This window comes from Callorhinchus milii, unplaced genomic scaffold, assembly GCF_018977255.1.
Source record: "Callorhinchus milii isolate IMCB2004 unplaced genomic scaffold, IMCB_Cmil_1.0 Scaffold1, whole genome shotgun sequence".
Lineage (NCBI taxonomy): Eukaryota > Metazoa > Chordata > Chondrichthyes > Chimaeriformes > Callorhinchidae > Callorhinchus > Callorhinchus milii.
The window spans coordinates 60973429-60998691 of record NW_024704742.1 but is presented as its reverse complement, the minus strand read 5'-3'; the positions used below and the strand labels follow the sequence as shown (position 1 = coordinate 60998691).

Sequence of the window (25263 nt, the reverse complement as noted above, 5' to 3'; positions counted from 1 at the left end):
ATGTGTTTATTTTAATATTTATGCAAATGTTATAATTTCATTTATACATTTTGTGTTGTCTCGTTTATAATGAAAATTTAGAGTGAGATTGCATTTGTGGTCCTGAGAGTTTAACGCTAGCGCCTTATCACATTGTCTATCAAACACGTCAATGATTTGCTGATTTATTTTTTAATTCTGTTTCAGACCGAGCTATGACACCAGCTGCTCCTCCTCTACTGTGTGGTAAAGTATCCCGAGATATCAAACAAGAGCTGGATAAGCTCACGGGTAATGTCCGAATAAAGAAGTTACGATGGTTCTCAGAATGCCTGTCTGTAAGTCTTTATGTGTTACCCGTCATTCTCACTACATTTGTTGACATGGCGTGCGATTTCCTTCCGAGTTAGAAAACATTTGGAAGAAGACATTTATTTTAGATGAAAGGAAAGGCCTGGTCTAGCTTTCAGCAGGCTGATATGAGCTCATCGCTGTAAACTGAAGATTTTCACAGGGAGGTATTTTACTCTGCAGGCGGCATAACTTCTCCTGTCATTTATTTAATATACAGTAAGCATACATGAGCTGACTAATTTAATTTCGGAAAGTTTCCTGTGTCTGTCTGTTTGAGACCATAAATATCCCATGGCACTATTAAAAAAAGCTAAATTTTTTCCCAGTTTACTGCCAAGAATCTCCAAATTGCACATGTGCAATATGCAGGAAGCTGGCCAGTCAGCCCGCAATAGCCCTCATGAGTGCAGGAAAGCATGCAGGCAGCCACTCACAGAGTTGCTCTGTTTCCCATAAGTTAATGCCTGATTAAGGCCTGATTAATGCATTCAATAAAAGTGGTGCAAGATATAGACCACCACATTATGGAGTGAATATGGTAATAATTTTAGTGTTAATTAACATCTAGAATGCTAATTAACACATGCATTGAATTGAAGGATATTTAACACTTCAGTTGGTCCCCAGTGTTAGAAGCAGAACACCCCATCTGACCCCATTCACTAAAAATGGTATCCCGCTAAGCTGGAAGTCTGATGTGAGAGGCCAGTGAAGCGGCACCACTGAGTCGGGCGTTGAGTGGATAGGGGAATCTTCCTCCATTCCATCCAGTGATCAATTGATATGTTAATTATCACAAGCTCACTACATGTTAATTAGTACCAAAGGTGTTAATTAATGCATTATGTTAAAGATGCCGTAATACAATTCAAAAAGAGAAAGGAGTTTGTCCCAATTTCCTGGCCAACAATCCCTCAAATCAAATGGTTGTCCAATTGAAGGCTGTTTGTAGGACATTGCTGTATGCAAATATACAAGTGGTCACTACACATTTGAGTAAATGTTTGAAGCGCTTTGAGACATTTTGACTCATGATAAAGCGATATATCAAATACAAGGATTATTATACAAAGATTCATTCACTCCTGGTAGTATAAACACAACAGGAGGTAATTGTTACATTGAATCTGTTATAAAACAATGCATTTTTCATCCCATAGTTTGTTTATGCGGTAAAGCAGGCAATAGCTTCAGATGGCGCAAGGAGATTCATGATTATCCTGCTTGTGTGTGTTTGGGGGGGAGATAAGCTCCTGAGAGCTTAACTGGAGCTGAATCTCCTTGCAGCAGAATCTCAGAATCAAGTCTACCCTCTGTGGTCTCTGTGGTCTCTGTGGTCCAGTTCCTGAGCCACGCAGGTCTGTAGTATTCCAGGGCACTGTTGATGACAGTTCAACCAACCTGGCTCATTGACTGGACCTGGAAGGGCAGACCAGTCACTGGGGACAGTGATTCTTCCCACATGACTACTGTTAACCCTGCAAGCCAAAGCTTTAACGGGTAGGGTGGTTCCAGCTGGAAAAGCAGTGGGAAAGCTTGGCAGACAACAATATCAATGATAGCTATGCGATTTTATCTGGTTAGACTCCAGTAGTACCCTAACGCACACTCTGGAGTCCCCAAGCCTTGGCTCTTGCCAACCTGCACTGAATACTTTCCGGAATTGGATAAGCAGGATACATCCCTCCAGGGAGAGAGTGAGCATTCCATTCCAATAAATATCTCTGCAATTTCCATCTACATGTGAGATGCATGGAATTCTCAACTTGGTTTGGATAGTCTTAAGCATGGTGATGGTTTTTTACATGTGTCAGACATCCAGCTGACCACAACACAGAGATTCACAAACCTGTGTCTCTTCTTATTTAGCCTCCTGGGGGTAGCAAGAATCTCTGGGACCTGGTGGCTGTTTTAAAAGACCAAGATGACAGTCTACTTCCACAGAACTACTGCAAAGGAATCATGCACATGAAACATCTGGTCAGGTTCAAAACTGTAAGTCGCATCAAGTAAGATTTCTTTCAGAGTTTTACAGTTTTAAAAGAAGTGAGCAACATAAACACGTAACAAGATCAATGCACAAATGAGTATTGAAAAATATTTGAACAATGCAAATTGAACAGTAATTTTATACAAAGCACACTTGTATAATTCAAAATAATGCATTCTTTATGTGCAATCAAAATGTCATTAAAATAGCTATAATTCAATACTAATAATGATACTATTATTAAAATTCTTTGCTTGTTTTAGATGTATATAGAAACATAGGAAATGTGCAAAGAACTATGTGATCCATCTGTCTGGAATTAAAGTTAAAGACAATCATTCAATATTCTATTTCTAAAACCTATTAATCAATTTATTTTTTTATTAAGAATCAGATAATGGATATGAGAAAGAATCAGAAATATAAGTTTCTGGTTAATATCTCCATTTCTTTCTTTACATTTGTAATTTTTTTCTATTTACATGCTGTCCTTTTTAATCTATTTTCATCAGTGGTTTATTAACAGTATTCAAGTATTAATTGCTGAAAGACCTAGTAGTGTGCTAAGTAAAGGAAGTGGTACATTTTTGTAAAAATTACAATTTTGTAACAGCGGTCTTAAGGCTAACACCAAAAGGAATTTCAGGTCTCCGGAAAGGTGCATGGGGTTTTGTGGGTGTGACACTTGTGGGATATTAAGTATTTTAAGCATAGACATAATTTCTGATGTGCTGCTGAAAGAGATGCATGATAAATAGAGTGACAATTATAAGCACATCGTAACGAATAGCCCAAAGTGTAGTATGAAGCCATCTCTGCTTTTAAGGGCAGTGTCACTTTGTGTGCTGATATTACTAAATACATGTGAGTTACTTCAAGCTGAATTTGCTTTCCTCAGTCTGAAGCCCAAGAGTTAACAACCGTGAAGATGTTCAAGTTTGGAGGTGGAATTGGGGCTCCGAGCAAGGAGGAGAGACTTAAGGAGGCAGCTGAGATTCATCTGAGACTAGGTCAGATCCAGAGATACTGTGAACTTATGGTGGAACTTGGGGAGGTAAAGTACTTAAGAATGGCACTGTAATTAGTAATCAATCGGGCAGCACAGAATATCGATCATCATTTTATTTGTGGGTCTTGAGTTTGAAATCAGCCTATACAGATGGAAACAAAATATTTTCTCATTGGCAGCTGCATTGGGTGAAAAGTTCCACCTGGAGTAGATTTGCTCTACTTTCTTAAGTGTTTGCCAAATTTGCAGAATTTGGCAAATCATTGATTTCAGTCGTAACTTTAAAGCTGTTTTTCTGTAATTATTAAAAGAACTTATAGAAGAAAGGCTTCAAAAGTAAGACGGTAGTTAAGAATTTGCTAAATTCTGGACACTCTGAAATGCTAAGAAAATAGAGTAAATCTGGACCCAGGTCGAATGTCTACTCCGCAAATGAATCTTAGGTGAAATAAGTTAGAGCAACATCCATTGTTTTCATTACTCCACAGCACAAATTGCCATTTGGCTCAAGTTGGAGAATTTGAATCATGAAGTTGTTGAAAGACTGTGATTGAGAGAGAGAGTTCCTGAATATTGGGGCTGAAGGTACAGCCACCGATGGTGGACAAACAGGAGGCCAGAGCCAATCGAGCAGAGGCAGTGGGTGGTGTAGTGTAATGGTTAGCACGCTCCCCTCACAAGCGAGAGGACCCTGGCTCGATATCCCAGGTGGTGCGAAACCTTAGGCAAGTTTCCTTACTCCACACACCTATGTTTACCTAGTAGTGAGTAGGAATCCAGTTGTTTGTCGAATGCCATCGCTTTCCGGGGGTAATAATCCCTCCCAAAAAAGCATGTTGGTCACTCAATCCTTCTGTGAGGCGCTTTGAAAGGTCTTAACGATGTGAAAGGCACTGTTTCAGATGCAAAGATTGTTATTATTATAATTATAATAGAAATCCATCTGAAGGATCAAGGCGCAAAGTGCAGGCCATCAGAAGGGTCGAAAAGAGTAAGCAGAGCAACAAAACAAGTCTAGAAGCGGTGCTTAGAGGATGCCAAGCTTGGCTTTCCAAAGCCTGTAGTTTGTAGGAGAGTTGAAGGTTGAGGAGCTTCAATTTTGAGGATCTGGGAAAATAATTAAGGTCTGCCAGCTACATCACATTTTAAAATCGTACTCCATTAAGTAGAAAGATTCTGCGGTAAAGTGAAATGTGCACGAGGAGAGAGAAATAGGATTGCCATGGCAACATCCAAACCCACTGCTTTATTTTGTTTCCTTTGGTTAATGATGCCAGCCAAATAGAAATTTGCAGCACTTATTCTGCAAGGTTGCTATGTTACTCAGAAAGAAATGTCAGAGAGAAAAAAAATATGCATGCGTGAGATAAATGTCATTGGTTTTACAGTGGAACAAAGCTCTCTCAGTGGCACCTGGTGTTTCAATGAAGTACTGGAAGAAGTTAATGCAAAGGTGAGGCGTTTCATAGAATCATAGAATTATACAGCACAGAAGGAGGCCATTTGGCCCATCTTGTCTGTGCCGTCTCTTTAAAAAGAGCTGTCCAATTCAATCCCACTCTCCCGCTCTTTCACCATAGACCCTGCAAGCTTGTTCTCCCCAAATAATTATCCACTTCTCTCTTAAAAGTTGTTATCGAATCGGCTTCCACCACCCTGTCAGGCAATGCATTCCAGATCCGAACAACTCGCTGTGTGAAACAATTTCTCCTAACCTCCCCCATGTTTCTTTTAACAACTATTTTAAATTGGTTCCCTTGGGTTACTGACCCACCCGCCAGTGGAAATAATTTCTCCTTGTTCACCCTATCGAATACCCTCATAAGTTTGAAAACTTCTATTAGATCTCCTTATTAATCTTCTCTGCTCCAAGGAGAAAACCCTAGCTTCTCTAGCCTCTCCTCATAACTGAAGTCCCTCATTCCTGGTACCATGCTGGTAAATCTCTGTTGCACCCTCTCCAATGCTTTGACATTCTTCCTAAAGTGTGGTGCCTAAAACTGAACACAGTACTCTAGCTGAGGCCTAACCAGGCATTTTCTATGAACTATTTAATGATTCCAAACATTACACTCCATTACACAGCATTTGTTGAAGAATAAATAAATCTATTAATAATATCAAAAGCAAACAAAAAAAATTACCCACAATGAAAGCAGTTGCAGGATATGTTTGCCTTGCAAAACTGCTGCTAACTCTACTTATGTAAGGATGTGCACATACACATGTGGAGTCCTGTAGCTCAGTGGTTAGAGCACTCGCTTTGCAAGTGAGAGACCTGAGTTCATTTCCAGGCAGGGCAAAACCTTGGGCAAGTTTCCTTACTCCACACGACTAATAATAATCCCTCCAAAAAAACAAAACAATAATAAATTGGTCATTTTCAATCTACGACTGTTTGTGGGACATTGCTGTGCACAATTGGCTGCCGCGTTCGCCCACAAATATACAGTCAATTCACTTTACAGTGTGTTCTGTGAAGCGCTTTGGGACGTCCTCCCGACGTGAAAAGCGCTATATCAAATGCAAGGATTATTATTATTATTATACCAACAACAACAATAAATTACATTTGTAAAGCGCCTTTCACATTGGGAGGATGTCCGAAGATGCTGGAGAGTCAGGAATTTGGACCCGAGCTGGGGGTTGGTATTAGGAGAGGTGGACGATAGGGAGGGTGGGGGTAGGAGGGTAGCTGAAGGCACGGTCAAAGAGGTGTGTTTTGAGCCGAGCCTTTAAGGAGGCAAGGGAGGGCGCGAGGCAGTGGGAATGTGGGATGGAGTTCCAGAGAGTGGGGGAAGAGAGGTTTTTGAGAGGAAGAGAAAGGTTTTGCTTTTGCAGGGGAGCAGCGCAATTCACAATCCTTTGCAACATGAAGGATGTTGTTTACAGTGTGCTGTTCGCTAGCAATGAAGCAGCCTTCAGATCAGGCCCACCCTGTCCCTTCAGAAGCTGCATCGTCTGACTTAACCTAGTCAATACTTGAAAATAGTGAGGATTTGAGGGAAGCTCAGTGGGTTCACCAAACCTTATTACTGAGATAAAGGAGCGTTACATAATGCAGCCCTACAAGAAGGTTCATAACCTCCAAAAAGGAAAAGGAAGGAATGGAGCCTTGAAGCATGATGGTGCCCATCAGACTAACCCCAACCACAGGAAAGCTTTTGGTAACAGTGGAATGTAACATTTTACATTAATGTCGTACTGTTCCTTCAGGAGGGCTGATCAGATGATCCAGGAGGGAAATGATGACATCATCCCATACTGCATCGCCACCGGCGATGTGAAGAAGCTGGTGACGTTTTTCACCTCCCGAGGGCAGCTGAAGGAAGCTCTCCTGGTCGCTCAGGTAACAAGGGATAGCTCAGAAATTACAGGGGGGAAGGAAAAATTTACTTTTAAAATAAAATTTAAATGAACTTATTTAAGATAAAACTTGACTCTTGACAATGCCTAAGTATATACCGTACTAGACGTTGGAAAGTTTTATAATTAATATTTTCAATTTGCTTTGGGCTCAATCTTTTTCTTATAGTATTATTATAATAAAGTCCAAGAAGTGCGGGGTATTCACTCAATAGCCATTAATTGGGTCGCCGTTGACTTGGGTTTCGCCAAGAGTGGAAAGTGTAATAATTCTCACCAGTGGCAATTGTAACATAAACGGACGCATTTCCCATCCCTGCATCATCCAGCAGTAACTCAAAGATCTATCCTGAATAAAATGATGAGGGAATATTTCCTCTGGTAGGCAATTCAAAGGTAGGGGGCCACGTGTTTAAGATTGAAACCGGGGGGCTGTTAAAGTTGGACACAGTTTTTTCTTCCAGAAGGTTTTCAGAATATGGAATGATTTGCCAGGGGGAGTTGTCAGACAAGGGATGATTTAGGTGCATTTGTGAAAAAAAAGGAGTTAGTCTAGACACTCCAGTGCAGTGCTCGGATTCTCCTTCAAAGGAGATGTTAACTGAGGTCACGTCTGCGTGTTTAGCTAGATGTTAAAGATCCCATTGAATTATTTGAAATGATGAGAACATTTCTCCCGGTGTCCTGACCAAAAATCCCCCAGATAAAATAAAATTGCTTCATGGTGGCTTGTGGGACTTTGCTGTGCGCAAATCTGGGTTTGCGATTGTCTACAAAACATGCACAGTCACAACACTTTACAGTGAGCCTGTGAATTGCTTTGCAATGTCTTCCTGACAAGAAAGGTGTTATGTCAAATACAAAGATTATTGTGATAATAATCACATGTGGAGGAGAGGAATTAGAGAGTACAGGGAATGGATAGGTGGCTTCATTGGAGGATGAAGCCTCCATCCTCTGACACTAATACAATGATCTTCTATTGTGTCATAGAATTATTTGACTCTGTGGAATAAAGAAACAGTGGAAGTTATGGTAATAGGATTTTTTAAAAGCCCTTTCAGTCCCCACTTGACACTCAGTAGGAGTATTGTTTTTTTAAATGCTAATCACGTATCACAATGTGTCTGCAGGCAGCTTGTGAAGGGAATATTCATGTGCCACAAGTCTTATCATCGAACGGAGCAGCAGGTGATGATGGAAACAACATGGCAGAGGACTACAATGAGTAAGCTGCTTCTTGTACCACGTAGATATGTACTCAGTAGCTAATGTAGGAATTCTGTTAGAAACAATATATAAGCACTAAATACAAACAATTTACTTTATGCTGTAGAATGAGCTTCATTATAAGACTAGTTTGTTCACTTTTAGCCTGATTGTGTTGTGGACCTCAACAAGATCTCAGAATATAGAAGTGGGTAACCAGGGGTAGGTGTTGGATTAAGATCGATCGGATGTGTTTAGTAAGAGGATTAGATAATTACTGTCAGAGGAAAGATATGTATTGGAGAGCTATTAGAATAATAACCCCAGAGAGGTGTGAACCCTGGACGAGAAGCAGGGAATGCAGCTCTTAAGACAGATTGGAAAGTTTAAAGCTTTTTTCTCTGTAGATGAAACAATTGAGAGGGTTTAAAATTACGAAAGAGTTTGATAAGGTGGACATAAATAGGCAATTTCCACTTGTTGGTAACTGTAACAATGGGGTTTTCATGTAAGATTGTCACTAGTAACCATAAAAGAAAGTTCAGGAGGAACTTCTTTTTGCAGAGGGTGGTACTCGCCAGAAGTTATGATCGAAGCAGAAAGCATTGACGTATCTAAGAGAAAACTCAAGCATGCATGAGGCAGAAATGCGTGAGTGGTATAGCAACAACAACAACAACAAGATTCCATTTATAAAGCGCCTTTCACGTCAGGAGGACGTCCCAAGGCGCTGCACAGTTGGGTCATGACCCGAGCAGGGGGGAAATGGTCAGGGTGAGGGGAGGGAAGGGAGGGAGAGAGGAGGGGGGAAATGGTCAGGGTGAGGGGAGGGAAGGGAGGGAGCGAGGAGGGGGAAGAGAGTCGAGAAGGGAGCTGAAGGCTCGGTCAAAGAGAAAGGTTTTGAGACCGACCTTGAAGGAGGAAAGGGAGGAGGCGGCGAAGGCACTGGGGGATAGAGTTCCAGAGCCTCGGGACTGAGAGGCTGAAGGCCCGACCACCGATGGTAGGGCGATTGGGGCGGGGGACGTGGAGCAGACCGGAGCCAGAGGAATGGAGGGTACAGGCAGGTAGGTAGGGGGATAGTAGGTTGGAGAGGTAGGAGGGAGCAAGGCCGTGAATGGCCTTGTAGGTGAGGATGAGGATCTTGAAATCAATCCTCTGGGGGATGGGGAGCCAGTGGAGGCGAGCGAGGGTGGGAGTGATGTGGTCCTGGTGCGGGACAGTACACGAGCTGCAGAGTTCTGAATGACCTGCAGCTTGTGGAGGGAGGTGCGGGAAGGCCGGCGAGGAGAGAGTTCCCATAGTCCAGCCTTGAGGTGACAAAGGCGTGAACCAGGGTTTCAGCAGCGTGAGGGGTGAGGTAGTGCCGTAGTCTGGCGATATTCCGGAGGTGATGGAAGGCGGTGCCAGTTGTGGTGCGGATGTGAGGGAGAAAGGACAGCTCAGGGTCGAACAAAACGCCGAGGTTCCTGACTGGCTTTGAGAGGTGGAGAGTGCAGCCTTGGATGCTGATGGTGTCGGCGCAAGGGAATAGGGGGAGGACATTGGGAGTAGTAGAGACTCATGCAGAATATAAACGAGGCACAGACTAGTTAGACTGAAGGTCCTATTTCTGTCCTGAAACAGTCTACGTAAATGTATGTAATGATTAAGAAAGTCATTCAGACCTTCAAACCCATTCCTTCCACAGATCTTGGGGGGAACACCACCCCATTATTGTAGTTACCCACTCTATCTCCCTAGAGAAAGTTTTAGATACTCACTGGTCTCAAAAGGTAACCAAATAAATCCTCACACCACTTCTATACAACTGTGGCCCCCTTTATGCAACATTGGCCTTCTTTGCTTCACAAGCTTGTTCCCCTCTCTTTGCCTTTTTTTTGCCTCTCAGAATTTGCCTTTTTTTTATTACAAATGTCCCACTTTCACCCCCATTATGAGCCCAGTCTCGAGTGTGTCATTGTGTGTCTGGTGACAGAGCAGAAGCCTTTCTCTTTCCCTCAAGGAGAGAGCCGGGGAGGGAACATCAGGGTCTTCCACAGCCAGTGCAAGAAGGTAAGATGTAACTGGGGGAGAAAATAATTTTTTTAAAATCCTTTTTTAATAAAAAAGAAATTAACATTCACTTCTCAATATGTCGCTGCAATATCTGAATCGTTCAGTCATACAGAGTTTAAAGATGTAAAGAATATTGGTATTTATGTGGCCATTGAATATTGATGCTCACTGTCTCATGAGAATATTCCACTGTTGCTTAGTTACAGCAGAACACATTGACTTGAGTGCTACTTTGGAAAATTGCTTTTGCTCAGAAGTCATTGGGTTGCTGAGGAGAAATCTGTCTTGTTCTGCAGACTGTTACACAGAGTGAGTAAGGAGCTGGCAGAATGGTACTTCCAGGATGGACGAGCAGTGTTAGCAGCGTGTTGCCATTTAGCAGTGGATGATATTGAGGTACTACATTTATGTAATCTCCTAAAGTTGCACATGTGCTATTAAATGCATTGCCGGATCAGTTAGTATTACCTGCCTGGTCAGGTGGACGTCAATCTCCTGGTACCTTCGTCAACATAAAATTGGTCATTCACCTCATGACTGTTTGTGGGACCCTACCCTGTGGAAATTGGCCACTGCATTTGCCTATAAAATACACAGTCACTACACTTAACAGTAAATCCTGTGAAGTGCTTTGAGAAGTCTCCCCGACATGGAAGGTGTGTAGCAAATGGAAGAATTATTTTTATCCACATTTATGCAGAGCGCGGGTAGAGCTGAGTTGTATCCTGCTGGGTCAAATATTGTGTCTATTGCATTCTCTTGCTTTTCTTGTTGCAAAGCATTTTTTGTGTGAAAACAGTATTGAACAGGATTCCTGGAATTTGGAAAAATGGGCTACAAATCCCTGTTTTTGAGAATGTCTATATATAGGTTTGGTAGAGGTCATGTCCTCAGTTTGATTTTAGGTTATTTTTGTGGTCAGGCACTCTGCTGAAGTATTGTCAAATGTATAAATTGCCGAACATAGCCTATTTTTATAAAAAATAAAAAATGCAACTTTTCTATCAAGAGAAACCTGAGAGGGGTGCATTCTTGAACATTTGCATTAAGCATTCAAGTGGCATTGTGCTCTCAGAGTTTGGCATTCTTTGAACTGCAACTCGCTCCCTCCCTCCCTTTTGTTCAAGGTCCGTCTCCAGACCTCGCTCTTTGACTTCACATTTGGTCATCTTTCCCCTCCCCCAACCCACTCAGCTCCCACCCTCAGCTCAGATGCTAGGAATATTAAGCATCTTGGTACGTCCTCACGACGTGAAAAGCACTCTATGAGTGTAAATTTATATTGTATTGTAACATTTCTGAGTAAACTATTGCCCCTTTTACAAAGAATCAGGTTGCAGGAGTTAGTAATCAACAATCCAAATTAAGCACCACATCGCTTGACTGTTAATTTCAGTTCCCAGAACAGAATAGACAAGTGCTTTATTCAAGATTATTTTAGATAATTCTTCAAAGTTGAACAGAAAACTTGATTTGTATCAATAACCTTGACACATCTTTGATCTCTAATAAAGCTTGCGATGTCAAGTCTGATTCGTGGGAATGAGCTGGAGTTATCGGTTTGTTTGGGAACTGTGCTGGGAGATTCTGCAGGACGTGTAACTAACTATGCACTGGAACTTCTAGCCCGGAAGTGCATGTCAGCAACAACGTGGTGAGTGCGCCCTGCTGCTGAAGGTAACAACTTTAAATTATACGCAGAGGCTTCCGCCTCACAATGATGACAAAAATTGTATATCAGTCGCTGACTTTCAGCTTTGATTTTGCAAGCCCAAACCAATATGTTCTGTCACCTTTAATACAGTTCATATAGAGCCGATTATCCACACTACTTGGGACCAGCGCAATACAGATAGTGAACAATGCAGATAACAGGACATTATGCAATATACAAATTGGCTACAGCGCTAACGAAAAGATTGTTCCCAGGAGTTTCTCTTTGTTTCTTTCTGACTGCATCCCGGCCCCTAAACTATTGTCGTATCTGTAACCGATTGCTGAAAAGACACCTCATACTGTGTGAATAATTCGTATTTCTGTGCATATCTAGCAATTGTTTTTTGTGCATGATGTGTGGATTGTTTTATTCAGACCATATACTTCATTTGTTGTGCTTTGAGTATGAATGTTTTTGTTTACTTCTGTTTTTTTATAATGTTTTTAGCTTTCCACACATTGGATACAGGTACTGCTAATATTGCTAAAGCGTTAGTATAGACTATTGCTCTCGTCACCATCCGCAGACTCGCTGATCTCACCAAATGGCTGATGATGAGCATTGATGTTTCTGTTTGTACCACTGTGAACTTGCAGTGTGTGCATTTTTTTGCATGGTTGTTCAGATGTTTATGTTATTAACCAATACCTGTATTAAGATTTAAAAAACACACTATTGTATAAGGAGACCACAGCTGTATAGTCAATGGGGCAGTGATTCTTCCTGCTCGGCAACTGTTAACTCTACAAGCCGAAGCTTTAATAGGTAAAGTGGTCTGAGCTGGACAGACAGCAGAAACTCGTGTCGGGTCGAGATGGGTGATAGAGGGAGAGAGTTCCACATATGGAGTTTTAACTTGAGATAAAAGGTTTCCTAAGGTAAAACACTCTAAATAGATTTACAACAACAAATTACATTTGTATAGCGCCCTTCACATCAGCAGGAGCTTTACTACCACATTTCTGGCCTACATCAGGAAACCGACTATATAAATTTGGTTTCCTGATTTACTTCCTCTGGCTTGTGCCCAGCTGAGCAGGAGAAGTGGCCGTAGGGATTGGAGGCAGAGAGCAATGACCTGAGTGAAGGTAAGGCAGTGTTAATTAGGGAATGGGGAGACATTTCCAATATTTCTTAAAGTTTTCTTGTGTTAATTAAGAAATGGAATATACCAAATTTTAGTTCCTTATGTTCTAAAATGTTACGAGACCTGAAATACAATATTGTATTTCATTTTTGTTGTAACTTCACCACAATTTCTATTTCAGGGACCTAGCTGCAGACCTTCTTACAATGATCCCCGACAACGAGATGCTGATAGTCAAACTGTGTGCATTATACCCTGGAAGCACTGAAGAAGTTAATGACCTTCACGAGAAAGTAAGACTCGCTCTAAAGTAAGACTCACTCTAGGGCTCTAAAGGGCACTTTGCCATGGACAGATTTGCACAATAGACTTCATTTGAATGGCTAAGAGGAACTACAAGGGAGCACCATGATTCTGTAGCTGTGTGCAATTGTTGCTTCTAAGTTTGTTTCTGTTGTTCACACACTCCTGTTTTGGTTTTTTTTTAACTTAAAAATTCTAACCGCTCTAACTCTTTTCTCGAACACTGGGCAGTCGATGTGCTCTGAGGTTTGGGTTATGATAATAATCCTTGCATTTGATATAGCGCCTTTTCACATCGTTGAAACGTCTCAAAGTGCTTCACAGAATATACTGCAAAGTGAATTGACTATACTTTGTGGGTGAAATGCGGCAGCCAATTGCGCACATTAGCGTCCCACAAACCGTCATGGATTGAATGACCAAATCGTTGTTTTTTTAATAGGTTGAACAATTATTTGGGCAAAAACGGAGATATTCCATAAATCATTAGTGGCCACCAGATGGTGGCCAAGAGCTGCACAGAACAGTGATGTCCTTTGATGAAGAATTTATAGCGTCGTTTATAGCGATGTCACGATTTGATCCTTCAAGGTTGACTCTTCCTATCATTGTAAGCAGAATTCACCAAGCATTGCACTGTTCATCTATGAATAGGGAATGTGAGCTGTGTTTGTGCATCGTGAGACGAGTTAGTTTTTCTCAAGTGATGATGCATTGTTGCAGCAGTAATCCTTTCTGCTGACGTCCTTACCATCAAGCCAGATAAATTGGCCATTCTCCTAATTTGTCGTTCACCTCATGGCTGTTTGTGTGACCTCGCTGGTGCAAATTATTGTTGAACTTTCCTCCAAAAAGAGATACTTGCCTGTGAGACATTTAGACTCACAGGCTAGTATCCTCTGTCCACCTTCCCATACCTTGCCCATCCTCTCCTCAAACTCCAACTGTGAGGAGATGCTGGACTTCCTCGAATCTAAAATCGAGGGGATACATTCAGACACGTCAGCCCCGTCCACAGCCACCCCCACATCACCTCTCCCTCATGACCCAACCCCCACCCATCCCCCCCTATACTCTTTTGACTCTATCTCTCCCTCCTCCCTCACCACGACTGTCTGCAAACTCAAACCCAACACCCACTCCCTCGATCCCATCCCCGCCTCTCTCCTCATCTCCCGGCTCCACCTTCTGGGCCTCTTCCTGTCCGACGTCATCAACCTCTCTTTGTCCACTGGTTCATTTCCCACCCCCCTAAAAACAGCCGTCATCACTCCCTTCCTGAAAAAATCTTCCCTGGACCCATCCCTCCTCTCCAGCTACTGCCCCATCTCTAACCTCCCATTCCTCTCCAACGTCCTGGAATGAGTCGTCGCATCCCAGCTCCGCTCCTTTCTCTCTCGCCATTCCCTTTTTGAAACCCTCCAAACCGGCTTCCACTCTGCCCACAGCACGGAAACAGCCCGGGTCAAAGTCACTAATGACATTCTGAACATCTGTGATCAGGGCTCCCTCTGCCTCCTTGTCCTCCTCGACCTCTCTGCCGCCTTCGACACTGTCGACCACTCCATCCTCATACACCACCTCTCCGCTTTACTTAATCTTCGCGGACCTGCCCTTGCCTGGTTAGATTCCTATCTCTCTCACTGTCTCCACATTGTTGCCTCTAACAGTTTCTCCTCCAGCCCCCACACTGTCACGTCTGGCGTCCCCCAGGGCTCTGTTCTTGGTCCTCTCTAATATCTACATGCTCCCCCGTGGTGACATCATCCGCAGACATGGAGTCAACTTCCAATGTATGCGGATGACACCCAACTCTATCTTTCTGCCTCCACTCTCAACTCCAGGACCACTGCTGTCCTGACAGACTGCCTGTCGGACATCAAGTCCTGGATGAGGGCAAATTTCCTACAGTTGAATGTGAACAAGACTGAGGCCCTCCTGATTGACTCGCGCCAGCGCCTCTGCACCTCAGGCTCTGGCAGCATCAACCTCCATGGTTGCACACTTCAACTCACCAGCCAGTCAGGAACCTCGGTGTCTTGTTCGACTCTCAACTGTCTTTTCTCCCCCACATTCAAGCCATGACCCGCTCTGCCTTCCCTCATCTCCGTAACATCGCCCAACTCCGCCACTACCTCACCCCTCAGGCCGCTGAAACTCTTGTTCATGCCTTCATCACCTCCAGGCTCGACTATGCAAACGCCCTGCTTGTCGGCCTTCCCAACTCCTCCCTCCACAGCCTGCAGATAATCCAGAACTCTGCAGCCCGTGTCCTCTCCCGCACCAAACTTTGTGAACCCATCTCCCCCACTCTCGCCCGACTCCATTGGCTCCCTATCCTTAAGAGGATCCAGTTCAAGATCCTGGTCCTCACCTACAAAGCCCTCCATGGACTCGCCCCACCCTACCTCTGTGACCTCCTAACCCCCTACCAACCCGCCTGTTCCCTCCGCTCAGCCGGCTCTGGCCTGCTCCACGTTCCCCGCCTCGCTCGCTCCACTATTGGCGGGTGGGCCTTCTGCCACTCTGCTCCCACCCTCTGGAATTCCATCCCCTAATCACTCCGCCTCACCCCCTCCTTAGCCTCCTTCAAGTCCCGCCTCAAAACCCTCCTTTTCGACCATGCCATTAGCCACCTCCCTTCCCCTCCTCTCCCTTCTGCCCCTTGACCCCAGCTCAGGTCTGAAATGCTGTACACTGTCCAGCGCCTTGAGACGTCCTCCCGAGGTGAAAGACGCTATACAAATGTAATCTTGTTGTTGTTGTTAGACATGATAAGATGCTTGAAAAAAATCCTCTTAATCTTTCAGTTATTGTCAAGTTTAATGATGGGGCTTCTTGTTTTTCTTCTGTGACATTACTGGTGAACGCATGGGAGAGAATGGGAGTGTTATGGAAGAAAGGAGTGGGAGGTGTGGAGGCTCATTTGGAGTTTAAACCCTGGGACGATCTATTGGGATGAATGCCCTGCATCCATGCTGTAACTGTATGCTGTATTTCTATAACATAACTCTAACCTTAATATCTCGTGTGAAAATCTTTTTTACAGTGCAATTTGCCGACTACTGAGGAATGCCACCAACTAGCTGAATCTCACAAATCTGATGGGGATGTATTCCAGGCAGTGAAATATTACTTGTTGAGCCCTGAACCAGAAAAAGCCCTTCCGATTGGTCTTCTTTATGTTAAAGGTAGTTATCCTGTACATTGTTTTGGATAATTATTGTTATAACCATGTACATATCTAGCCGTCTGTGTTATCTTGGCAACTCATAAACAGTGAAATCCCACACATCATAGTTGCAGAAGAGAGTTGAACTTAGCTGCATTGCTTCTCCTCTCCCAACATGAGCTCTCGCTCAGCCTTTTCAAAGCCATTTGAATGTGAAAGATTCTGTGTAAAGTAAATGTAAATTATTGTGCTTATTCTGTCGACTTCTAACTCACTCACTTCATTGACTTCTTGCACACTTGTGGAGTCCTGTAGTGTATTGGTTAGAGCGTTCATCTCGCAAGCAAGTCCGATTCCCCGGGGGCACAAAACCTTAGGCAAGTTTCCTTACTCCCGCCACCCCCCCATCCCCGTTTACCTAGCTGTAAGTAGCAACCCAGTTGCAGATTGTTTCCGGGGTAATAATTCCTTCAAACAAAATTTATAAATTGGTCACTTCATACCACGACTGTTTGTGGGACACTGCTGTGTGCAATTGGCTGCCGTGTTTCACCTACAAATATATAGTCAATTCACTTTGCAGTGTATTCTGTGAAGCGCTTTGAGACGTCTCGAAGACATGATAAGGCACTATATCAAATGCAAGGGTTATTATTATTATAGTTCTGAGGTGTTTTGATTCAGTCTAACATTGGCTGCCCTCCTCATCATTTATACCATGCAGCCAATAACTTTCTTAGAGAGTTCCTGAGAGTAGGGCACAAAATGGTGATATATAATGGCAGGGGTGGGGGGAAGCCTTTGTGTGGCACTTCTTAAATTAACCCTAAATCGAGAAATGTGAGCGGGAACTCCTTCCGATAATAGATTTCATGCCACAATAATCACATCGGATCTGATATGAACGTTCCCATTTTTCACTTCAATTCATATTGACCTGCAAGGCAGATACAACAGAATATAGCCCAAAGTTGAATTTTCGAGTTTTTTTAGTTTTTCTTTTTAGTTAGGCTTTTTAGTTTTTCTTCCTTCCAGATGGCTGGCTTCAATGTGGAGGGAGGTTTGTGTGTTTGGGCTACTCACGCACATATCCTGAGCAGAGTGCAATGATCAAGACTGTGCAAATCTCATTTGATCAAGAATGTGCTTCTCGTACTTCTCTTCCTCTGCTCAGCTAACACAGACCTGTTCGCCATCCTGCCCTTTGCACCACCATTGCCCCGAACCTCTGGATCTCTTTGCTACTATCTCTCTGCCTTGCGCAAAAATAAGTCTGGTTTTAAATCCCACCTTAAAACTTACCTCTTTTGATTCCCTTGATCACCTCCTCCTTCTCCCTCACTCAGTCCTACCCTACCACTGTGAAGCGCTCCAAAACGTTCCTACGTGAAGGGCGTGATATAAATGCAAGACCATGTGACATGACTGTAACTCACGGCATTGCTTCCTACCCCGTAGAGCAGCTAAAGAGTTCTGATTGGACCGTGGACATACTCTATCGGATGTTGGGGCTGCTCAGCTACATCCGCACTGACCGGCTGGTGCTGCACAAGTGTAGTGAGTAAGTTGGTGTCAGGAAATGTACAAAATAAAAGTATTGCTGAAATTCTGAATGTCAAAAACTATCCTGCAACGATAGTCACCAAAATCCATGTGTTGATTTAACTTTGGAATTAAACGCACGGTATTACATTCCAAATATATTCTGTTCCTTTTTTAATGAATGCTGTTAAACAGAGATTTTGCAATCTCTTCTTCCCCCACCCAATCCTCATTTTTAAATAAGGGGAGAGCCCAAATCTGCCTGTGCTGCTCTGACTCAGAATACGCCATGCTGACTTAGAAAGCTGCCCTGACTTGTTGATGCCTTTGCCCAAGCAACAAGTTTCAGGCCTTGGGAAAGCCTTCAGATGGAGACGTTGAGCAGATCCCTCCATTGGAGGGAGTAGTGGGAGGCTTTTCTTCCAGAGCAGATTCCTAGGGGCAACTCACCGTAAGAATACCGTTCTCCCCCCGCACCCCCATCATGTCCTAATTATGTGATATGATGGAGATTCCTCTTGTCTTTCAGAGTTCGGAATGAGCTGTTGATATTCTGTGGCTACATTGCAGCTTTGCTGGCGATTAGAAGACATTATAGCAGTATTGTTCCTGCACTCTATGAGTACACCAGGTGGGACAGTATGCACTGGGTATTCCCGTTAAATAATATAACAAATGTACAATAATTATTTGAAATGGTAAGGGTCAACAACTTCATAAGTTTCCCATCAACCACAGGTGGCATTTTAGTACTCAACTGGGCTTCTTCTCCTAGCGCACAATGGGAAAAGAAAATGTCGGCTGGGAAGAAAAACACTGTCCAAGGTTCCCTTGTCTGATCATAAAACCATGACATTGACTGCAACGTGCACTTTTGTAGATGTTTTGGTGATGACAGGAATGGGCAAAGTTGTGATAACCCAGCAATGGATATCCACTCATTGTCATCTCCGTGAGGTTAGGAGCGAGGTAGCTGATTTCATTTACAATCATTTTATGACAAGGAGCTTTTCTTATTACAGTCAACTTCTGAAACGTCGAGAGGTGTCAGTTCCAATTCAGATTGAGCAATTATCTGTCGAGCTCGATGCTTGGAGGGCATGCACCCAGCCAGCCAACAAGTGAGTGTGTAATACATAACCGACATAGAAAACTGAAATTAGATTTTAGGAGGATTGAGTGTCTGTCATTAAGACAGTGGATTAAAAGACTCGAGCTTGCAAGATGAGCATTCTCAGAGCAAGCAAATAAGCTATTCACAACATTTAAGTTGCTTTTTGTTTGGAAACGTTTAAGTGTTTTAAATTTCATATAGAACCTTCTATTGATTGGAGCAAGAGTATTAGTGAAAAGTGTCCTGCACATTGTCAGTCTACTTGCAATAAATGAAATTCTGCTGCATCGCCCAATTCATTACTTTGTTCCCTCCCCAACCAGCTAACAGACACTAAATACTGCAGCATGACATGGGTAATATAAATTGTGAGTAATGTAATCAAGTGGGTGATATAAATTCCTGTTCCAGTAGGGCTTCCTACTGTATAAGCTAACTAGAAATCTGGAGTAGGACCTGAAATGGGAGCAAGACCAGCTTGGAGTTGGGTTTGTGATGGTGAGAGGGACGAGAGCCAGACTAGGAATGGGGAGGTTTGTGATATAGTGGGTTGCTTTGAGTTCTGAAAGGCTGTGCTGACATGCACCTTTGCTGTACAGTGTCACTTTATAAAATCAAGCTGCTCACAGCGATGTCCTGCTTTGCTGAATTCCACACTGCTGCTTTTCAGATTCGGCTTTGAATTATGGCAATTGTATAATGGAAGTCCTTAAACGCGACTCCGAGTCACGTATAGGATTCTGTCCAGTACCCAGGAGTACATCAATTTGACATGTTGGAACTCCACTCCGAATGCTGGTTCAGATTTCCAGTGGTGTGATATATTCTAGTTTTTGAAAGGAGATGCCATTATGCAATACAAATTGTTGTGATTTAAATCCCAAAGTGTATATGCCAAAGCATTGATTTACAAACTATACTCAGGGCTTTCCAGGATTCTCTTTATACTCCTCCTGCATCACAAAGAGACGTCTACGACATATTACTGAAGAGAATTGAAGAAGAACCAATCAAAGGACTGATCGGTCATGATTACGTCACTGGGTCAAATCTTCCCAGTCATTCTGAGGTTCATATCTCCTGCCTCACAGGCCTGAGAATACAGGTAGGAAAATAGCTTTTTTTAATTTAAAAATAAGTCATCTAATTTCACAAATTCGACCTTTTTGATGTGTTTGTGCCCAATAAGTGGGCATTATACACCGAGTGCTGTAGTGGAGCCCCATGATAACATGCTTTGTTATATCCTTTGTTGAGGGGGTGAATATGCAGGATGCAAAGTTAGAAATGTTGAATTTATGCATTGATATTTTCACATTTGCCATCTTACTTGCTTACTTACCTGCATTATTGCTACCTTTTTTGGCAGAGTGGATTTTAATTTTGCACATATTATAGCACTTACCCTCAACCTGCATATTGCAGAAGCAAAGTTGAGATAATTTGTCAAAACCGTCCACTCTATCATTTTGTCAAGCTCTCACCGTGGGGCTGTTCCCTCCCTCCCCTGCCCAGCCCCGTTCCCCCCATCCCCTCAGCAATGGGTACAGTTCAGCCGTGTGACTGAACCCCAAGAAGGTTAAACATTTCTGTTTTGCTTTATTTTAGGGCCCAGTTTATTTCCTTGAAGATGGAAAATCAGCCATCTCACTCAACGATGCACTGATGTGGGCAAAAGTGAACCCCTTCTCCCCTTTAGGCACGGGAATACGTCTGAATCCATTCTGATGCGAATCTTGAAGAGAAAGATGACATTTTTAGTACTTTTATATTTTTGATCATTATTCAGATTGGTGGCGCCCTGGTGTCAGTGGACGAATGGCAACAGTATGGCATTATGTATGTATATTTTATAAAGCATTTGATAGCTGGGATAGCAAGATGTCATATCTAATGAGGGAAAAGGCCATTCCCTTAACTGGCTTTTCAAAGGCAATGGAATATATTGATGTATCGACCTGATGACAAAATACATTCTGCCCGTTGCCAGTCAATGGCTTTTCTGGGAGGGTTAGATACGAAAATGGAGAAAAACTGTGATTATCATGGAAACATGAAACCTGACTTGTCTTGTCTGATGCTGCCTAAAGACAGTGAGTTAGCACTTTGTTCATTTACCATCTCATATAATGTTGAGACCTCAAATCTTTCACCTTATGAAGATAACAATGTCTTTCTGTAAAGTATTGAAAATAATTGTTTCATCCATTAGTCAGAAGAGGCCTCTCTCTCTGCATCATGTCCAGTGGAGTGAATCTCATGACATGAATCACAGCAGCACTAAGATTCCCTTCAAAGGCATTGTAAAAGACGCACTTGATAGCAGTCGTTCTTTATTAGCAGCAAATATATGAATGTTGGCTGCATATGTTAGCTTGTCAATAGGGCACCAAATTATCCAGTAATTTAGATTTTGTAAAATAAATGAAAAAAAAGATTCTGTGCTGTTCAGCACGATGCATACGCTTCAGAAAAAAAGATTTTCTTTTAATGTGCGTACTATAATTGTTGTTAGGTCAACACAAATACTATGTCCATTGAGACGTTTACAAATAATTTGTGTAAGCTGCTAAAGTGTTGAGTGTTATTACACATAATCATCAAGATTGTTCATTGCAATTGCTCATTATTTTTAAATCTTATGTGACCTTCTCTCCTCTGAAGAATGCATTGTCTCCAAAATAAAATTCCAAACAGAAAAGTAGCTGCATTGTTACCACTTGCTAAAGTACAATAGACTGCAGAGGGTTTGTGAGTCTGAATGCAGTGTTTCATGTCACATTGTGCTCTGTCCCTTGCTGTGATTATGTTCTCTTACATTAAGGTAGGGCGGTTGTGGAATGAATAGATTCTGGAGATTGTGCCTATTTTTAGTCAGCCACGTGTCTAACATGTACGAAATGCCTTGCTATTCTTAAGAGACTGTCATTCCACGACTGTAACTTAGAGGAGCAGTTTCCATTAGCCAGTTCTAGAGTGTGCAGTCTCTCCCCTGGAGACATAGTTTGCCAAATGCTGGCTAGAGAACATAGATATGGGGTTAGGAAAAGAACAAGGCATCAGTGACCGTAAAGTGTGCATTGGGATACTATTAAAATTGAATCAGCTAAAATAATGCAGCTTAGTGCAATACCACCAGACAGTGGTGAACTTCCCTTTGTTTTCCAAATACGGCAGGGCTTTGACTTGCAGGGTTATTAGGAATCTGGCAGAAAATATCACAACCTAACCATTCTCTACCCAGTACCTTGTAGTGAGACACACAGAAAAGTAGCTGCACTGTTGCCACTTTCTAAAGTACAATAAACTACAGAGGGTTTGTGAGTCTGAACGCAGTGTTTCATGTCACACAGACAAACCCATCACATTATGCTCTCACAAAAAATCAGATCACACAGTGGAAACAAAAGCATGTGCCCGTTGGAATTTCACAAGTGCATTATTTCATTCTCAATGTATCTTGTCGCTGCATCTCTTCGTGCAGAAATGAATGAGGTGCTGGGTGGCAATTTGTACCAATTGGGAAGCAACAGTATCCATGTTTAATTTATCTAGGGGTTGAACAAACCAACTCAAACACTGGCCACCAGGCACAATCATCATGAAAAGTTCACATTATTGAAATAAAGTATCTACTAATTGTTATCAAACACCTCGCTGTGGTTTTCAGTTTTTTTTTCATCAGCAGATGCCTCCTGTGCCCTATTGTCATTCTTTTCCACCAGTCGTCATTCAAACCTGTTATCTTCCAATGCATTCCCCTTCAAATTGCAGCTTATTGTACAAGAAACATCGCAGGTGTACCTCAGTCTGAGTGCTGAACCTAGATTCACTCATCCCTTCAATAAAGTGAGTACCATATCTAAAATGATATCGTTATTGCAGAGGGGGAATGAAGACACCACAGTGAATCAAGGCAGGGGTTTTTAATCCAAGGCTTCAACAGTTATTGAACAACCTGTTTGGCTCATCAATAACACTTGAAGGTGTAAACATGTCCTCAACCTGCAAGTCAAAGGCCTAGTGGGTGGGGTGATCGTGTCTGGACAAGGACTGTGATACTATATGGTTATCATTCACCACAATGTTATACAGCAGGACACTACTATTGTTGCTACTTTTTCTAGAGAGTGTAATGGTTCAAAGAGCAATCTGTTTTTGTGCTCCAAATGTTTCTTCACCGCTCATTTACAATCTTGCATCTGTGTCTTGTTTCAGGTCCTATCTTTTGATTTTGTGGGTTATTGGTTGGGGAGGGAGAGCACAGCCTAACTCAGTGCTCAGTAGCTGTGAGTAAGGCAAAGCACATGCTGGGCTGTAATAAATGGGAAATATTGAGCCAAAATAGTGGGGTAATCCTGCCACTTTATAAATCACTGGTGCGACCGCACTTGGAATACTGTGTGCAGTTCTGGTCACAGCAATATGAAAAGGATATTGCAGCGATTGAGAGGAGGGCAACCAAAATAATTGAGGGGATGGAGGGACTGGTCTATGAGGAGCGATTATATAAACTGGATACGTTCACACCGGAGAAGAGACATAGTTATGATTACGGACTTTAGGATTCTGAAGGGAGTAGATAATGTAGATTATGATAAGCTGTTTTATCTTGTACTGAACAGTAGAACCAGAGGACACAGCCTGCGATTGAAGGGGGAGCAAATTCAGAACAAATCTGTGGAACACTGCTTCAGTAAGCAAATAGTAAACTTATGGAGCAGGCTCCCGAGGAACACAGTGGAAGCTGAAAATGTTGTTTGTTTCAAGAACAAATCAGATAGATTTCTGCTAGAAAATAATATCTTGAGATACAATATATAGTTTGAGATACGACATGTCAAGTGACTGCGAGGATGGTGGAATTCGAATGAGATGGACCTTGGTTTGCCTTCACCTAGCAAATTTTTATGTTCTTAAAACAGTTCTACAATCTTACTAAGCAATATGTGGTCTTGCTGACATCATTTACTCCACAATTTTTATGTATTTGCTAAATGATACAAGACTACAAGGTATTAGTAATAGACTATATAGCTCCTGTGGAAAAGCTCGTACCATCTTAGACTTGATGGGCTCTTTTTTGTGCTTTAATTTCTATAATTCTATGAATTGATGTTTAACAGTATAACATTTACTTTCATGTTAATTAATCTGTGACAGTAAATCAAGGCATTGGTCTTATTGTACCTTATATATTAATATATATAGAAAAATATAATATTTTTCCATATAATTAAAGCAGCAAGGTGATTGTTGCTCAGTTAGATTGTGAATATTCCTAAACTGAGATTTCTGCAACCGTCACAAATGTCCTGAACTGCTCTGTGGCTATTGGAAAGCTGGATAGTGGTAAGGAATTGTGTTTTTTTAATTTAATTGATGAAAATAGTAAGTTAAAGAGAAATTAAGGTTGTGTGTCCTGATGACATTCAAATTGAAGGCACTTGAATATAAAATAGCAATTTATATTAGCAAACTGCCTGAAGTGGGATGATGAAGAAAGGGGTCATTAATGTGAAGAAGAGACTAATTGAGAATGAGAACAAAGGCCTGAGGAACTCCTGAGTGATGGTAAAAGAGGCAGAGGCTAAATGATCAGCCGCAGCATAGATAGAACAACTCGAGCGGAAATAATTGGCCATGAATATAACTTTTGTTACTTCTTCAGAACTCAACAGTGTCAGATCCAGTTAAAGACTTTGGAGATTTTCAATGTGATCACAGGTAGATTGCTGAAGAGTTCAACAGCAGGTTTCCAGTAGACAAGCTAGGGCTCTTTAGCCTCGAGAGAAGACATCTCAGAGCGGACCTTATAAAATTTCAAATGGAACTGAAAAAGTAATTTGTACTTTGGGATCCACCAGACAGTAGAATGAGAAGCCACACGTTTAGAGCTGCAAAGGGCCCAGTCAGGATGGACATTGTGAAGTTTTTCTTTACCAGGAGGCAGTGGTGGACTGGATAAGCAGGCAAAATGGATGTGCCGAGTCGGGGGTGCAGCGTAGGGGCCGATCCAGCAAAAAGGTCCAGTGGTTAAAAATGGAACTTCTGACCGAGGGAGTACAAGGTGTATCAGAAGCCAATCACGTGGGCCCTCAGGAAATTTGCCCAAAGGGTAATTAACAACTGGATGTTAACAAATGGATTAACAACTTGATATTGTGATCAGAGTTGGGATGATGGGATGAGAATGAGATCAAATGGCCCGAAAGGCTTTATTCATTTGAATTAATCTTGTGATCTTTTGCGATGTGTAACATGTAACGGCAGGACATTTCCAAGAGGAAAGAATGGACTGGCAGTAAGAGTGGTTGAAACGCACGGAAGCAAGTTCAGACATATGTGTCTTCAAATTAGAGG

The 25263-nt window shown here is 42.3% G+C and overlaps 1 protein-coding gene across 5 annotated transcripts in view; it reads left to right on the top strand.

The window, feature by feature from the left end:
* Positions 1 to 21407, top strand: part of wdr17 (WD repeat domain 17) — a 40581-nt gene extending 19174 nt beyond the window's left edge. For 2 of the 5 annotated variants that reach the window (XM_042336892.1, XM_007895932.2), the window contains 16 exons: positions 187 to 317; positions 2203 to 2328; positions 3222 to 3377; positions 4721 to 4785; positions 6549 to 6681; positions 7832 to 7926; positions 10262 to 10361; positions 11480 to 11619; positions 12130 to 12150; positions 12951 to 13062; positions 16122 to 16263; positions 17703 to 17805; positions 18316 to 18417; positions 18809 to 18907; positions 19825 to 20005; positions 20509 to 21407. In XM_042336892.1, the coding sequence (XP_042192826.1) occupies positions 187 to 317; positions 2203 to 2328; positions 3222 to 3377; positions 4721 to 4785; positions 6549 to 6681; positions 7832 to 7926; positions 10262 to 10361; positions 11480 to 11619; positions 12130 to 12150; positions 12951 to 13062; positions 16122 to 16263; positions 17703 to 17805; positions 18316 to 18417; positions 18809 to 18907; positions 19825 to 20005; positions 20509 to 20628 (1826 nt within the window). In that variant the 3' untranslated portion in view covers positions 20629 to 21407. Of the gene's footprint in view, positions 1 to 186; positions 318 to 2202; positions 2329 to 3221; positions 3378 to 4720; positions 4786 to 6548; positions 6682 to 7831; positions 7927 to 10238; positions 10362 to 11479; positions 11620 to 12129; positions 12151 to 12950; positions 13063 to 16121; positions 16264 to 17702; positions 17806 to 18315; positions 18418 to 18808; positions 18908 to 19824; positions 20006 to 20508 lie in introns of all 5 variants that reach the window. The other 3 variants (XM_042336884.1, XM_007895933.2, XM_007895934.2) reach the window with 2 other exon arrangements.
* The last annotated feature ends 3856 nt before the right edge of the window (positions 21408 to 25263 follow it).